The following is a 16,038-nucleotide window of genomic DNA, read 5'->3' on the forward strand; positions in this document are numbered from 1 at the left end:
TAGAAGGAGGGCTTTCTCCGCTGTGGCACCCCGGTTGTGGAATGAGCTCCCCAGAGAGGTCTGCCTGGCGCCTACACTGTACTCCTTTCGTCGCCAGCTGAAGACCTTTTTATTCTCTCAATATTTTAACACTTAATTTTAACTTAAATTTAAATTTTACTGTTCTAACTCTGTATTTTAATCTTATATCAATTTTGTTGCGTGGTTTTATCCTGGTTGTGCTTTTGATACTGTATTTTGTAATTGTGCTTTTAACATGTTGGTTGTTTTATTATGGTTTTAACTTTTGTGAACCGCCCAGAGAGCTTCGGCTATTGGGCGGTATAAAAATGTAATAAATAAATAAATAAATAAATAAATGTGTGGTTATATTAAGCTTTGGAAGCCATCTTGAGAGTGTTTTTCTTTAATGGTGGCATACTACATATTTCTAATAATGTACATTGGAGTTTTCAGCTGACCCTCTCCATGGCTTTAAAATACACAGGCCTGTTGGCTTTGCCTGTAAAATGGGCACCTAGGATACTGACCTAGTCTATGCTTAGTTCTTCTAACAAATTGCATTTCAAACAGAAGGCACTGAAATCTGATTTTTGTGAAATAATCTAACCCTGTTCTCTACACCCCAGTTAAAAGGCCTTTCTACATACTTAAGTGTAGAGAGCTTTTATTATATTTTTGTCTATTGATGCTCTGCCAATTCATTTTATTTATTATTTATCACTATCTTTCTTAAGATAGTGAAAAACAGTGATAGTGTTGGATGTTTTATGTTCTTAATGGTTTTAATTTTTGTGAACCGCCCAGATAGCTTCGGCTATTGGGCGGTATAAAAACGTAATAAATAAATAAATGGTTGAACAGATTGTTGGGGGGGGGCAGCACATGCAGATTATTTGCACAAGGTCATTCAGTGAGGCCAAAGTCCTTGTATTTGAATTTGAAACTTATGCACACTTGGAATAAGTTTGAACTCCGTGCTGCTTACTTCAGGTAGAGATGTAACTGGACTGGAAGTCATCTCAGCTTCAAACCTGATGGTTGTGGAGGGTGATGTAACAGTGGTCTCCAATCAGTGCCTAGTTCCTCCTTGGCAATTCATAGACTCATAGAATAGCAGTTGGAAGGGGCCTACAAGGCCATCGAGTCGAATCCCCTGCTCAATGCAGAAATCCACCCTAAAGCATCCCTGACAGATGGTTGTCCAGCTGCCTCTTGAAGGCCTCTAATGTGGGAGAGCCCACCACCTCTCTAGGTCACTAGTTCCATTGTCGTACTGCTCTAACAATCAGGAAGTTTTTCCTGATGTCCAGCTGGAATCTGGCTTTAACTTGAGCCCGTTATTCCGTGTCCTGTACTCTGGGAGGATCAAGAAGAGATCCTGGCCCTCCTCTGTGTGACAACCTTTTAAGGATTTGAGGAGTGCTATGTCTCCCCTCAATCTTCTCTTTTCCAGGCTAAACATGCCCAGTTCTTTCCATCTCTCTTCATAGGGCTTTGCTTCCAGACCCCTGATCATCTTGGTTGCCCTCCTCTGAACACGCTCCAGCTTGTCTGCGTCCTTCTTGAATTGTGGAGCGCAGAACTGGATGCAATACTCTAGATGAGGCCTAACCAGGGCCGAATAGAGAGGAACCAGTACCTCACGTGATTTGGAAGCTATACTTCTATTAATGCAGCCCAAAATAGCATTGGCCTTTCTTGCAGCCCTATCGCACTGTTGGCTCCTATTCAGCTTGCGATCCACAACAGTTCCAAGATCCTTCTCGTTTGTAGTATTGCTGAGCCAAGTATCCCCCATCTTGTAACTGTGCATTTGGTTTCTATTTCCTAAATGTAGAACTTGGCATTTATCCCTATTAAATTTCATCCTGTTGTTTTCAGCCCAGCACTCCAGCCTATCAAGATCACTTTGAAGTTTGTTTCTGTCTTCCAGGGTATTAGCTATCCCACCCAATTTTGTGTCATCTGCAAATTTGATAAGCGTTCCCTTAATCAAATTCTGTTTTGAATAGCTCATTAAGTCTGCATATGATTTGGGATTCAAACTTTGTCTCTTGATAGGAATGTAAAGATTCTCAGAGTATTGCATATGTTCTCAACCATTGTAGACTTGGCTTCATTGAAAATTACTGAAGGAAGAAATAAGTGTGGGATTTCTGCTGCGCTGGATGAAATCGGTAGGCAAATTCCTAAGGAAGGTCCTAATAAAGGCTAGTAAGGGCGCAAACCTATGTATGTTTAGACAGAAAAGAAATGCTACAATTCCCAGCATTCCCCAGCTAGTCATGTTGGCTGGGGATGCTGGGAGTTGTAGGACCTTTTTCTTTCTGAAAATGCATAGGATTAATGTTCTTAAGGGCTCTTTTTGAAGACTGTAAGGAAGTATTGCTGATATTGAAAGTGGAAATGCATTGTTACTGTTCGAAAGTTCTATTCAGGAATCTTTGCTGGGCAGAAGGAGTGTGAGCTATTAAGCTAGGGATAACATCTTTATAGCCCAGGAGGAGCTTTGAGTGATACTAGATCTCTAGGCATCACTTATACTTGGTTACAGTTTTAAAGACTGAAATAAGATGACTTTGTTCACGAGTGAGTTATGCTGGAATGCCTTTTCTTGTGTGCTAGAGAAAGTGGGTGACTCCCAACAGTTTTCGTGCCACTCCCAGTAGCAACAGTTTGACTACATCAAACGGCAGCCCTTGCTTCACTTGATGCCTAAAACAGATGGAGACTTCAGTAGCAATGTTACATAAAACGCGTCACAGATTAAACTGACTTGCAAGTTTGGGGTTTGCAGAAATTATTTCAAGGTGAAGGAATTAATTGCCGTTTGTGAGGAATTCTGGACATTGTCATGCTTACTAGAGGATGCCAGCATGCTTGCTGTTTTGAGTAAAATGGTTCGAGCCTGGTAAGTGTATTAAACTCTAGGCTTAATAAAGTTCCCAATTAGATCTCACCGCTAGGGAATGCTGCCTCAACTATAAAACCTCTAGCTGCTGCTATGCTCTACCTAAAAGAAACTCAGTAGCCTGGTTCCTATGGTGGAGGAATTGATACCACCATTAGAAACAACCATTCAAACTGAACAAAAATGATGTTTATTAATGGAAATTATTTGCAAACAAAAATAAAATGTTACTCATCAAACAATAGGTTGAGATTGCTTAAAGTTTCTTAAATATGGTTGCTAAATATTTCAATAGCTTTTCCTTCAAATCAGATTTCCCTAAACTCCACCCCACAAACAGGAATAGGTTTAGAAATTTCCCTAAACTCCGTTATAAACAGGAAGAGAAGCTGTACACCACTGTTCCTGATTCTTATTGCTTCTTCTGGCTTCTAGGTTGGTTCAGATATTTCAGGGACTACTTTCTAAAGTTGCCTCTGGTCAAATATAGGAACCTAAAACATTGTATGTATAACTTTGTTTGCTCATAAAAAAAGTATTGTTTATTCAAACAATTACGAATTTACTGATAAAGTTTAGTTTTAAATGATAATTTTAAGAGCAAACCAAGTTATACATAATATTGTTTATGTACTTAAAGCAGCCTTCCCAAACCTGGTGCCCTCCAGATGTTTTAGACTACAACTCCCAGCATTCCTAATTTTTGACCATGCCACCTGTGCCTGTTGGGAGCTGAAGACAAAACATCTGGAAGGCACCAGGTTGGGGAAGACTGGATTTAGAGTTGTTTTTTGCTTTACAGAGTGCTAAAAATGCTTATTTTTCCAATTTTCTCAAAATGTCCGATTCTCCCCCCCCACACACCCCCGAAAATTAATTTTTTATTCCATGGCTTCACAGCTAGAAAGCATGTTTAGCGACTGCCACCTCCTGAGCTTCCCCATTTAGTGCAGAGTCTAGGAGAAGTCCCAAATTGCATGTAGTGCAACCCTATGCAAGACCAGAGCCTCCATCCAGAATAGTCTGTTTCCCTTTCCACAACACCTCCATCTTGTCTGGATTAAGCCTCAGCTTGTTTCCCCCGCCCACTCCCAAATTGCTTCTAGACATTTCTTCACACTTCCACAAGATGCAATGATGGCCACCAAATGGCTTTAAAAAGAGTAACGAACCAATTCATGGACTATCAATGGCTAGTAGTCCTGATGGCTATCTGCTACCTCCTATATCAGGGGCAGTGTGCCTATATACACCAGTTGCTGGGGAACACAGGCAGGAAGTTGCTTTGCACTCATGTCCTGCTTGTCGGTTTCCCGTGGGTAGCTGGTTGGCCACAGTGCGAACACAATGCTGACCTTGATGGACCCTTGGCCTGATCTAGCATGGCTCTGAAGTTCTTATTACGCTGATTCAAGACTTCCACAGTCTCCCTGGGACAAGTACATGGAACAAAGAAGTAGATCCAAGTATCATCTGCATACTGGTAACACACCAGCCCAAACCTGTGGATTACTTCAGCGGTTTCATGCAGATGTTACAAAGCACTGGAAGCAAGATGAAAATGTATGGGGACCTGTCCTGCTCTACACTGAGTCCTGGCTCTTTGCAAGCACATATAGAGAGCTAGGCAATAGAATAATCAGTATGGCAAGCTGATGGTTAAGCAGACAGGTTAAGGCTAAGGCAGGAGTGGTCAAAAATCCAGGCAGCAGTCAGAACACAGTCAGTCAAACAACAAGGATCAGGCATCAGGAGTGGACAAGTAACAAGCAGAAGGTCAAGCACAGTAAATCAGTCAGGTACATTACTTGATACAGAAGCAGGGTCAAGCAACAGTCCAAGGGTCAGTAGCACAGAACATCCATCACGGGGCTAGGCAGATAATGGAGCTGGCAGGGACACCGTTTCCAGCAGCTCTCATGTTACCAGTGAGAACCGATATAGCTAAAGCTACTAGATCCCCATCCAGTACTCAACTGCTTCTTGTCAAAGACTCGACAGATGTCCTATTATTATTATTATTATTATTATTATTATTATTATTAATTTATATAGCACCATCAGTGTACATGGTGCTGTACAGAGTAAAACAGTAAATAGCAAGACCCTGCCGCATAGGCTTACAATCTAATAAAATCATAGTAAAACAATAAGGAGGGGAAGAGAATGTAAACAGGTACAGGGTAGGGTAAGCAGGCACAGGGTAGGGTAAAACTAACAGTAGAAAGTAACAGTAGAAGTCTGCACAACATCAAGTTTTAAAAGCTTTAGGAAAAAGAGGGCCCAACACATAAGTATTCTTCTTTAGTAGGAGAGCACTCCTTCACCTGGCAATCATCTTCTCATGGACTTTAAAGCACCTGCATTCTTAGGGGAAGGAGGTGATGCAGCACTTTCCTCTGCCTCCGAAGCTGAACTCTCGGCTTCTCTAACAAGCAGATTCAAAGGCCTCTCCCCAGAAGGTCCTGGATCATCTTGGCTAGTGCCAAGGACTTCTGAGACTTCTGAGGGGCCAACTGGCTCTGATGGTTCTGGCTCCTCCTCTGAAGAGGACTCCAGTGGCAGCATGACATCTGGGACCATGACAGCACCCTATAGGCCAATGGTAATGGGGTGGAACAGAGCCTCAAATACCACCTTCTAAAACTGGTTCAATTCTTCTTTGAGGAATGCAATGCCTCGTATATCCAGCCCAGACAAACAGTCCAGAAGAATACCATGATCGATGGTATACTCCCCATGTCCATTCCCCAACATGGTAGCAAGGCAATTTATCCCATAAAACTGGATTGGAATGGATTTAAATAGCCAGTATCATCCAACAATACCTGGAGCTGAGAAGGCACCATATTCTTCAACACCTTGCCTAAGAACGGCAAATTAGATACTGGGATCCAAGATGTCTTTAACTTTTGTAAACCGCCCAGAGAGCTTCAGCTATGGGGCGGTATATAAATGTAATAAATAAATAAAAGCAGTGGGGATTACAGCATACCTTAAGGAGGCTTTTAGCACCATTTCAGAAGCCAAGATGGGAAAGGGTACAGAGATGAGGAGGTAGGTCTCAATCCTCCAAGCTGTTTGTCTACATTGTGCAAGCTGAAACATATCCCTAACATGACTAGACAATGCAGTATTCCCATCCATCTCTGATTGTCACAACAATGGCATCTAGGCAGACACATATATGAGCAACTTGATCCTCATACATGTCCTGCAAAATGGTCATAGTGGGACTTTGAGGGTTCAAGCCAGTGTGGTGTAGTGGCTAAAGTGCTGGTCTGGGAGTTGGGAGATCCGGGTTCTAGTTCCCACTCAGCCAGGGAAATTCACTGGGTGACTTTGGGCCGGTCACAGACTCTCAGCCCAACCTACCTCACAGGGTTGTTGTGAGGATAAATTGGAGAGGAAGAGGGTTGTGTGTGCCATCTTGGGTTCCTTGGAGGAAAAAAGGCAGGATATAAATGCAATAATGAATAAATATTGTATACCAGGGCTACACAAAGGAGGCCTTAAATCCAGTGATAGGGAACCTTTTCCCGGCCTGAATTAACTCCAGACAAGCATGTCCAGGCCTGCATGCCAGCAATAGGCAGGGTGACCATACTGCTGGTACATGGCCAACATGATTACCCAGACTTCATTCATACACTCATACATATTCCTCCTTCCTGAGCATGCCCCCACCCTGCAATTATGCTTTTAAAATGCTTCCACTGATACCAGTGGAGGCTTTTAAAAAGCCTGCTTGCAGTGGGGAAGGGGGCTATTTTTTGAGGATGGGTTGCAGGACTGGGGAGGGATCACTCCTTTTATCCCTCAGCTCCTCAAAATAACAGAGCTGACATGACTCTGAGTGAGTGAAGGTCATTTGGGAGCTGGCATATTGATGGCTTAGTGAAGCCTTCCTCAACCTGGGGCGCTCCAGATGTGTTGGACTGCATCTCCCAGAATGCCCCAGCCAGCTGCTGGCTGGGGCATTCTGGGAGTTGTAGTCCAACACATCTGGAGCGCCCCAGGTTGAGGAAGGCTGGGTTAGTGTGTCATCCGAACTCAGCCAATGTATAATTAACTTTTGTAAACCGCCCAGAGAGCTTCAGCTATGGGGCGGTATATAAATTAAATAAATAAATAAATCACCCTGTCATTCCAGGAGGAGAGCAGGGCTTTGGGAGAACCGCCAGTGAAACGTTCAGGAAAATCCCTGAGACCTTAGAAAACAATGCTGATTCATCAATCTCCAAGGTAGAACCATCAAACTGGATCTAGCGGGCAGCCTGGAAGTCAAGCCTGCTCCCCCATTCCACAGATCATTTCCCCTATATATTAAAAAAACAGATCCGAAGTGCATATTGCCACAAGTGTTATCCGTTTTCACAGATGGAACATGAGACGATTCCAGGTTTGCTAACAATAGCAGCCCAGATGTAGGAAATCCCAGTCTGATTATACAAGACTCCTTGTATATGTACACAACCTAATTAAACATGATTCCTTTTTTTACTGCGTTAACAGGTTCAAAGGTGGCAGCCTCTGTTACTTTGCTTATCTCTAAATTCTGGACAAGGAAAGCTATTTTGTCTGTGGCGTTTATATTTATCAAAACCCTGGAGTCTTTCAACCCTGGTCCAAAGCCTCAAAGGCAAGCCCTGCCAGGCAAGGGACAATAAGCTTATGGCAATTAATCCTCTGAGTAGAGAAGAACATGCAAGAAGAGTTTTACCTGCTGGAATTATGACATTCACGTTTCAGTCACAGCATTTCCTTAGACGACAGAGAGGAAGGCAAGTATGTCCTAAGAGGTCAAATAATTCAGTTCAACATGCACATGAGCATGAGAAAATTTATTATCTTCACTTCTGGGACATGCTTACATTGGACAGCTGCTCATACTAAGTAATGAATGGCAGCGTCTTAGCTTTCTGTGTGTACTGTCCATTTCTTCTCTGGACAACAGATCTGCGTTAATGCACATAGCAAAGCAAATGCCTATGCAACCATATGCTTGAGTATGGTCTAATCTGGACCTGAGCAGACTCCATTAGTTACTAATGACCTTCACTATGACACCCAACTGCTAGCCACAGTAGAACTAAGATGCTGGAAATGCACACAGCTATTAGCAGAATTATACCCAAGGGCCCCCAAAGTCAGGGAGGAATGCAAAGCATGCTTCACAGATGAAATGCAGAAAGAGCTGCTCTATCCATCCAAATGAACAAAGCTTAGAAAACAAAGGCAGGAAAGAGCAGGCTTCAACAATTGCAGGAAGAGTGCATTCATTTAGAGCCATATTTATTTCTCCCAGAGCTCTGAAAGAAACAATGCCTCCTCTCTTCCTAGGACTTGCCACCCGTCATTTATTCAGACCTGTTCTTTACTATAAGCACTGAAATCGGTTAAGTTTCAGTAGAGGAGTGAAATAAGCCATTTTATGAGCAGAAGACACATAGGGCTGTAAAAGATCAGGTGACTGGTCTTTTCACCATGACTGCCACCATTTATACATGCATCTGCCTTATATAGCGTTTTCCTTGCCGCCTGCAGGCTGTTACAGATCATAAAAGCTACAGTATTCCTACAGATTCATCTACCTCCAAAACAAGGGTGAAAGGGAAGATCCATGCCAGCTATAATCCATCTTCTGGGGATCAGTATTAAATCGCTAAAGACAATTAGCCTTTATTGTTTTGCAACAAATCAACTTCCTGAAGCCTCCTCAGGAAGTGATTTTATGTATCAAGCCATCTCAAACACAGAAGATAATCCAGCTCAAACACACTTTTATGAAAAGAAGTTGACCACTGACCTCCTTCCACAGCCAGGGCACCAAAGCAGAGAGATAATGACAACTTGAGATTATAGCAATGTAAACAAGCCCCCTTCCAACTCTACTATTCTATGATTTTAAGAGAATAACCGAAATGAGCAGCAGAAAGCCGAGAGTCAATATTTGACCAATGCTTTTGATTCCCCTGCCCACATTTAAACCTGCCTTTTCTGTCATTTTCAAATATGTGCAAATAGAACAGTTTGCAATAGGAGCTTCGTTGATGGCAAGAGCATTTTGGACAAGGGTTAATGAAAATGAAAAACCATTCTCCCAAGCCAACTAACTACAGGAAAGGGTGGAGCAGGGCTGCAGGGTGATTCTAGTGGTATATAAAGGGGGAAGCTGTAAATGGGCAAGATCAGTGACATAAAGCAAAGGACTTAGACGGATGTGACGGGGGGGGGGGGGGGGCAGCAAAGGCGAAATGGTATTGAGACAAAAAAGGATGTATTGCTTTTAGGAAGACCAAGTGCGCAGAATGTACGTTATAAGTAAATACATCGGTGTTGAAAGGTGCACTATTGACAAGACAAATAGAGGAACAAGGTGTAAGAATAAACAGTAGTACACAGGATTTAGTTTTGACAGGAATGGAAAGAGTGGCCTGTATATAAGCACCAAATATATTAGTTAAGAGATCAGTGATGTATAAAGAGATGGCACATGATGAGAGAATAGGAGATGGGGGGGGGGGCTGTGAACGGACACTAGAGTGATGACAAGTGGTTGCAGCTACAGGTAAGACACACCACTGGAAATGAGGTAGGAGGGTGGAGAAGCAAAGATAAGGGAAGAAATATTCTGACAAAAGAGGGTTGAGCACAAGACTTTGGAACACAGCAAGAAGCTTTGAACACAATGAAAAGTGTAAAAATCTGAGATGTACCAAGTACCAACAGAAACTACATTCAAGTTTAGAGAGGCAGCTGGACAACCATCTGCCAGGGATGCTTTAGGGTGGATTCCTGCATTGAGCAGGGGGTTGGACTCGATGGACTTGTAGCCCCCTTCCAACTCTGCTATTCTATGATTCTATGAAATATGAGGCATGTTTGACAGGAGAGACGGATGCGTGTGCAATTCCTGAACAGGCTCAGGGAGGGAGAGACAGAGATGTATGGCATGCAGACCCAGGATGTGAGGGTGATGAGACATTTAAACAGGGAAGAAGGGTGGCTGAATAAGAGCCAGTGTAATGTAAGCCACTGAGGGAGGAAGCAGCAGCCAGGCACCTCTCCACCGTGCCTGGGTCCAGCTCCAGCTGAGAGCCCCCTCCCTCCTGCTACCAACTGTCTCTGCAGAGGCCACCAGTGAGGGAGGAAGCAGCAGCCAGGCACCTCTCCACCGTGCCTGGGTCCAGCTCCAGCTCAAAGCGCCCTCCCTCCTGCTACCAACTGTCTCTGGAGAGGCCACCAGTGAGGGAGGAAGCAGCAGCCAGGCACCTCTCCACCATGCCTGGGTCCAGTTCCAGCTGAGAGCCCCCTCCCTCCTGCTACCAACTGTCTCTGCAGAGGCCACCAGTGAGGGAGGAAGCAGCAGCTAGGCACCTCTCCACCGTGCCTGGGTCCAGCTCCAGTTCAGAGCCCCCTCTCTCCTGCTACCAACTGTCTCTGGAGAGGCCACCAGTGAGGGAGGAAGCAGCAGCCAGGCACCTCTCCACCGTGCCTGGGTCCAGCTCCAGCTGAGAGCACCCCTCCCTCCTGCTGTCACCTGTAACTGCTGAACTTTCCAACTAAGATTGTAGTGCCTGAATTTGCTTTCCTTTCCCTCCTCCTCCCTCCCAATCCCCTTTCCTTTTGTGTCATGTCTTTTAGATTGTAAGCCTGTGGGCAGGGACTGTCAAGAAATACTTTTGTAAGCCGCCATGAGAGCCTTTTTTGGCTGAATGGCGGCATAAAAATCCTTAAATAAATAAAATAAAAAATAAAATAAATAAATAAATGTAGCAGGTACTGTTTAATAAGGAAGATTAGATTTTGTATGCAGGATGTCCAGATTCAAATCTGTAACTCACTTTTATCTTATACAAGTAGCCCAAAGTAGCTAATCGCTTCTTTCCAGCCTAACTCCCTCAGAGTTGCTAAGTACAATAATGCCATGTATGCTGCCCTGGATGAAATGCAGGATACAAGTGTTATCAATTAAGATAAAAGAAAAGTTAAGGGAGAAGGACAAAGTGCTCTTGTCACACCAATACAGGGCAAAGGGAAGATGTTGGACTTTTTTTTTTACTGGGAATCCACTCAGTACTTTGCCAAGGAAGGGGTTGAAAGGGGAATTCTGGAGTGGGGGGGGGGGCTCCCTTTGATCTTTCTGAATGGGTGAGAGTCTACAACAAAGAAAGAATGTATTTAGTTATAAGTGAGCCAGAGAAAATGGGGCAAGATGGAGAATAAGTTAAAAGAAAGTGACAAACATGAGGAAGGGAATGGGACATCGGGAAGCCTTTCCGGACAGATTCGGGCAAAACGCAGAAAAATAGTGACATGAGCGCAGGGAATGATGAGGAAGACACAGAATGTATGTAATTACAGGAATAGGAGAATTAGATTGGATGGAGGATAAAACTACAAGTAATATAGAGATTAATTTGGAAAATGTTTTTTTTAGGGAAGGGAAAAAAAATGGGTAGAAAGTATAGATAACCCGCTTTTGAGGTCTCACTGGGAAATTTGGAGTAAATATAAAGGGGAGCTGCTTCCAAGCGGCTCCCCTTTGTCACCGGTAATAATGTTAAAGAATTTCCCGGAGGAATTAAAGAGTAGATTAAGTAAAGTTTTAATAGAAAAAAATAAAATGAAATTAAGGGAATGGTTAAGAGGAATGAGCACAAGAGAGGATATGGAAGAGGTTCTGAAGGATAAAAAATTAACTTGGTTAAATTATTGGCAATTAGAACAGTGGACTAAAAAGTGGGTAAGAGATAACGGAGATTGTAGAGAATTGACAAAGTTTGAGGAATTAATAGTTAAGAAAGAAAATGATAGGGAGAAAAGAACAGTGTTAAAAGGGTTGATGAGTGAAATATATAGAATACTGGTGGAGAAAGGGTTGATGGATAATTCAGGCAAAATGGTTTGGGAGACAGATTTGAATGTACAAATAGGACAACAGGGCTGGGGGGGACTATGGAAACAAAGAGTGTTGAGAAATATGTCAGTAAGAATAAAAGAGAATTATTTTAAAATTATATGGAGGTGGTACCTAACTCCGGTTAGATTGAATAAGATAAATAATCAGCAATCAGCAAACTGTTGGAGGATGTGGGAGTAAAGGAACTTATTTACATATGTGGTGGGAATGCAACTATGTTCAAAAAATTTGGAAGATGGTGTTTTTGGAGATTGAAGAAATTGTGGAAATGAAGATAGAACGAACACCAAAAGTTGCATTACTGTCACTATTTGAAGATTTAAAATGTAAAAAGGAAATCAAGGAATTGATAACGAATTTAGTTATGAGATTTTGGAATCAGGAATGAGATCCCGAGGTGGGGGGTGCACTTGTATGTTAATTTTGATTATGTTATTTAGATAAGATATTATGTATTCAACATTTCAATATTATGTAGTATGTTATTTTTTTTGTGATGATGTAAATGTGTATGTTTAAATAATTTTTTTTTTAAAAAAAGAATGTGTGTAAGGAACAGAGGGGTAAAACCCAAGTTAAATGGGAGGGAGGATGGAAGAGACTTTGGAGAGGTACTAAAAAAGGAATAGCAGTGCCATGAAGGTGGAGAATGAAGAAGTAGAAAGGCAAGAAGAAAGGGGTGTGAGCCAAAGGGAAACATGGGGGGGGCGGGAGAGAGAGAATTAGTGTCATTTGGGGTAACCAAAGAAGTATAAACCAAGATAATAGGGCAGACAAGAGGAATATGAGAGGGGTGAAACAAGGGCTATAAGGTAAACGGGAAAGGGAAGGGGCAATAAATCAGAGTGATGCTTGAAGGGGGAAGAGACTGCCAAGTAAGGATATAGGAATGGGTATGGGGAGAAACGTGCGAGGAAGGAGACAGGAGCTTTGTGCTGAGAGCTGTTATGTCAGGGAGGTACTGATGACAACACAATGTCCATACAAAAGGGAGACACATAATTGGCAAGAGGAAAATGGGATGGTGAAGGGTCTACTGCTGACAAGAACGAGGTTGTGAGATAAACAGACTAGAGTTAGACAGATGTACCCACTGAAGGATGCAAGGTTCAGGACAGATAAAAGGAAATGCATCCTCACACATTGTTTAGTTAACTTATGGGGTTCTGAGGCACAAGATGTAGTGGTGACAACCAACGCAGATGGCTCTAGAGGTCAGGGAGGCACCAACTTTGTATTCCTTTGGGCACCTCCTGAAACCGTCATTGTTCCAGGAAGCCTTTCCTTAATAACCAGCCACAGTTCACTTTTCATTTTGCTTCTTTTAAAAACCTATCTTAGGGTGTTTTATTTTGTTTTTATTTTATCTTGTACACCGCTCCGAAATTTTGAACGGGGAGCGGTATCTAAATATTGTAAATAAATAAAATTTTAATATTTCTAGTGGCGTTGAATCCAATTTTGGAGAGAAAGACAGGATGTAAATTAAATGAGAACAAATAACAACTACTGAGATGCAAGGGTGGGGGAGAGACTGGGTTTGAGTGTCACTTGGTATGACGAATCAGTACCTAGAGAAAAGGGAGAACAGCACAGAATAGGGTGGGGGTGTAGGAAATGCATCGAATGGGAGGTAACAGTAGTTGACCCTTGAGCAGCAAGACTTGAGGGGGTATAAAGGACAGGCACAATTTCCAAGGGAAGATATGACGCCGAAAATTTAAAAAAAGGGGGGGGGAATGAATGCTTTAAAACAGCTCACCCCCACACATGTGCTGTCTGGGGTTGATGGGAGCTGCAGCTCAGCACATCAGCAGTGTACTGGGTGGGTGGATGCTGTCCTACGGCAGACAAAAGCTGCCCCCCCAAAATAGAGCAAAGGATGTTAAACAAGGGGGGGTGTTAAGTGGGAAAGCTGAGTGGCAAAGGCAAAGTACAACTCCCTGCTCACCAAAGGATCAACCCTCAGAGAAGGCTGCTGCGCATGATGGGAGCTGCAGTCCAACACGTCTGCAAGGCACGTGCGGCGGGGGGGGGGGAGAGAGTTGTTTGGGGGGCATTAACACTTAATGGAGAATAAGATGGTTCAGAGGAATTGGGGGGGATTGGACGGTAAGTAGGGGGAGGAGGAGGAAAATAGAAAACGAAACTGGTGTTTGACTCTCCCCAGTTGTATGTCTCGGATGGATGGGGCCCGGGGGGGGGGGCAAGGAATTTGGTTTGAGTGACATTTGGCGGTTATGGCAGACCGTTGGCACCCAGAGGAGATTTTGGGGAGGGGGGGAGAGACCCCGGAGCGTTGAGGGAGGGGGGAAGGGGATGAGGAGACGAATGGAAAAGATTTTGGGGAGGGGAAGAACCCCGGAGCGTTGAGGGAGGGGGGAAGGGGATGAGGAGGCGGATAGAAAAGATTTTGGGGAGGGGAAGAACCCCGGAGCGTTGAGGGAGGAGGGGAAGGGGATGAGGAGGCGGATAGAAAAGGGGAGAGCTGCGGTGGGGGGGGAGGGGAGGGGAGACGAGACGGTGCCGCAGCGTAGGCGAGAACGGCCGGGAGGGAAGGCGGCCTTGTGAGGTAAACGCCATCCGGCCGCTGCTTTCCGGGGCCTCCTAGGCCGCCGCTCGCCTCGCCTTGCCTCGCCTCGCCCTGCCTGCCTCTCCGCCCGCCTCTCCTCCCGGCCGCTCCCTTTTCCTTCCCTCCCTCCCTCGGCTCGGCCACCCGCTCGCTCACCGTCAGGCCGGTGCCCAGCACGATCACGTCGTACTCCTCGTTCATGGCGTCGGCGAAGAGGCGTCGGCGTCGGCTGCTGGGGCAGGGCCGGGGCTCCGGGCTGCGGGGCCTGGCTGCGGCGTCGGGGGGACGGCTGCAGCGGCGCGGGGGCGGCTGCGGGGCCGGGGGCGGCTGCAGGAGGGGCGGCGGCGGCTGTCGAGGGCGGCCGCAGCAGCTTGCGCTCGGCCAGGAGGAGGAGCAGAAAATGGAGGCGCCGCCGCCGCCGTGAAGAGACCGCGCCAGAGGGGCGGGGCCGCGGCGCTGGGCGGGGCCTCCGCGGCCACCCGAGGGGGAGGAGCCCCCCGGCGCCCCAATCCTCTCCATCGGCGCGGCGCGGCGGCCAGGGGGCGCTGCCGGAGCCCGCGCGCGGATTGGTCTCCCGGGCAACGTCGATCATCGCGGCTCCGGCCGCCTGCCCCGCGTCCCCATTGGCCGCAAGGTCGCTAAGGGGCGGGGCCGAGGCGAAGGCCTTGCCGACGGCTCGATGCCACGCGGGTGCCAGCGCGCGCCTGCGCAGGCTCGCGGCCGAGGCCGCTGCCCTTCGGTGGGCTGCGGAACCCGGTGCTGGAGAGAAACGGACGCGCGCGTGTGGATTTGCGGCGGGCAGAAGGGAAGCGGCCCCTGAGCAAGGAGGGCTTGTTCCGAGCGTGCAAATCACTTGCGCTGCAATGCCCTGCAAACGTTCTTTGGTTTGGAATCCAACCTCAGCCTTACTCAGAGTAGACCCATTGGAATGAATAGGGGCGCGCGTTACACCAGCATCGCAACCCTCTTTAGCAGTGAAACCCGCAGCGGGTGGGGCGCATCCCTGAGTAAACGTGCCCAGGATCTTGCCCTAAAGCGAAGCGCCGGCTGACTTCGGAGTAAGCGCCGTGGAACCGCGCAAGCAGGGCCGGAGAGGATCGGGGCGCGGTCCTCGGCAGTCAAGGCCCGACTGGGAATTCTATTGCATGTTCCGGCAATCCTATTGCATGTTCAGGCAGAAGAAGAAAAAGCCCTGCGATTTCCAGCGTTCGCCCAGACACCCATGCTGGGAGTTGTAGGTCCTTTTTTTTAAAGTCCTTATCTTAAATAATCTTAAATTGTTTAGCTTGGGGGGAAAAAGGAGGATAAAGGGAGACATGATAGAGATGTACGAAATCATGCATGGTGTGGAGAAGGTGGACAGGGAGACATTTCCCTCCCTCTCCCATAATACTAGAACCCAAACAGGGGTCATCCCATTAAACTGACTGGTGGGAGATCCAGGACCAGGGCCGGTGCCTGGTTATTTTGCACCCTAGGCAAGGTGAGCTACTTTCACACACACCCAGCCCCCCCAAAATGCCAACTTTGATTTTTAAGAACATCTGTTTCCTGGACAAAATAAGCAGAAAACTTTAAACTGCTAAATTTATTTTAAAGTGCAAGAAAAATGTCATGCCAATTACC

The 16,038-nt window shown here is 45.6% G+C and overlaps 1 protein-coding gene across 1 annotated transcript in view; it reads right to left on the reverse strand.

Annotated features, from left to right (window-relative positions):
* GDI2 (GDP dissociation inhibitor 2) overlaps positions 1-14,931 on the reverse strand; it is a 36,014-nt gene extending 21,083 nt beyond the window's left edge. The window contains exon 1 of the mRNA XM_063134503.1: positions 14,569-14,931. Within this exon, the coding sequence (XP_062990573.1) occupies positions 14,569-14,931 (363 nt within the window). The remainder of the gene's footprint in view (positions 1-14,568) is intronic.
* Positions 14,932-16,038: the final 1,107 nt, after the last annotated feature.

This window comes from Elgaria multicarinata, chromosome 9, assembly GCF_023053635.1.
Source record: "Elgaria multicarinata webbii isolate HBS135686 ecotype San Diego chromosome 9, rElgMul1.1.pri, whole genome shotgun sequence".
In the NCBI taxonomy this organism is placed as follows: domain Eukaryota; kingdom Metazoa; phylum Chordata; class Lepidosauria; order Squamata; family Anguidae; genus Elgaria; species Elgaria multicarinata.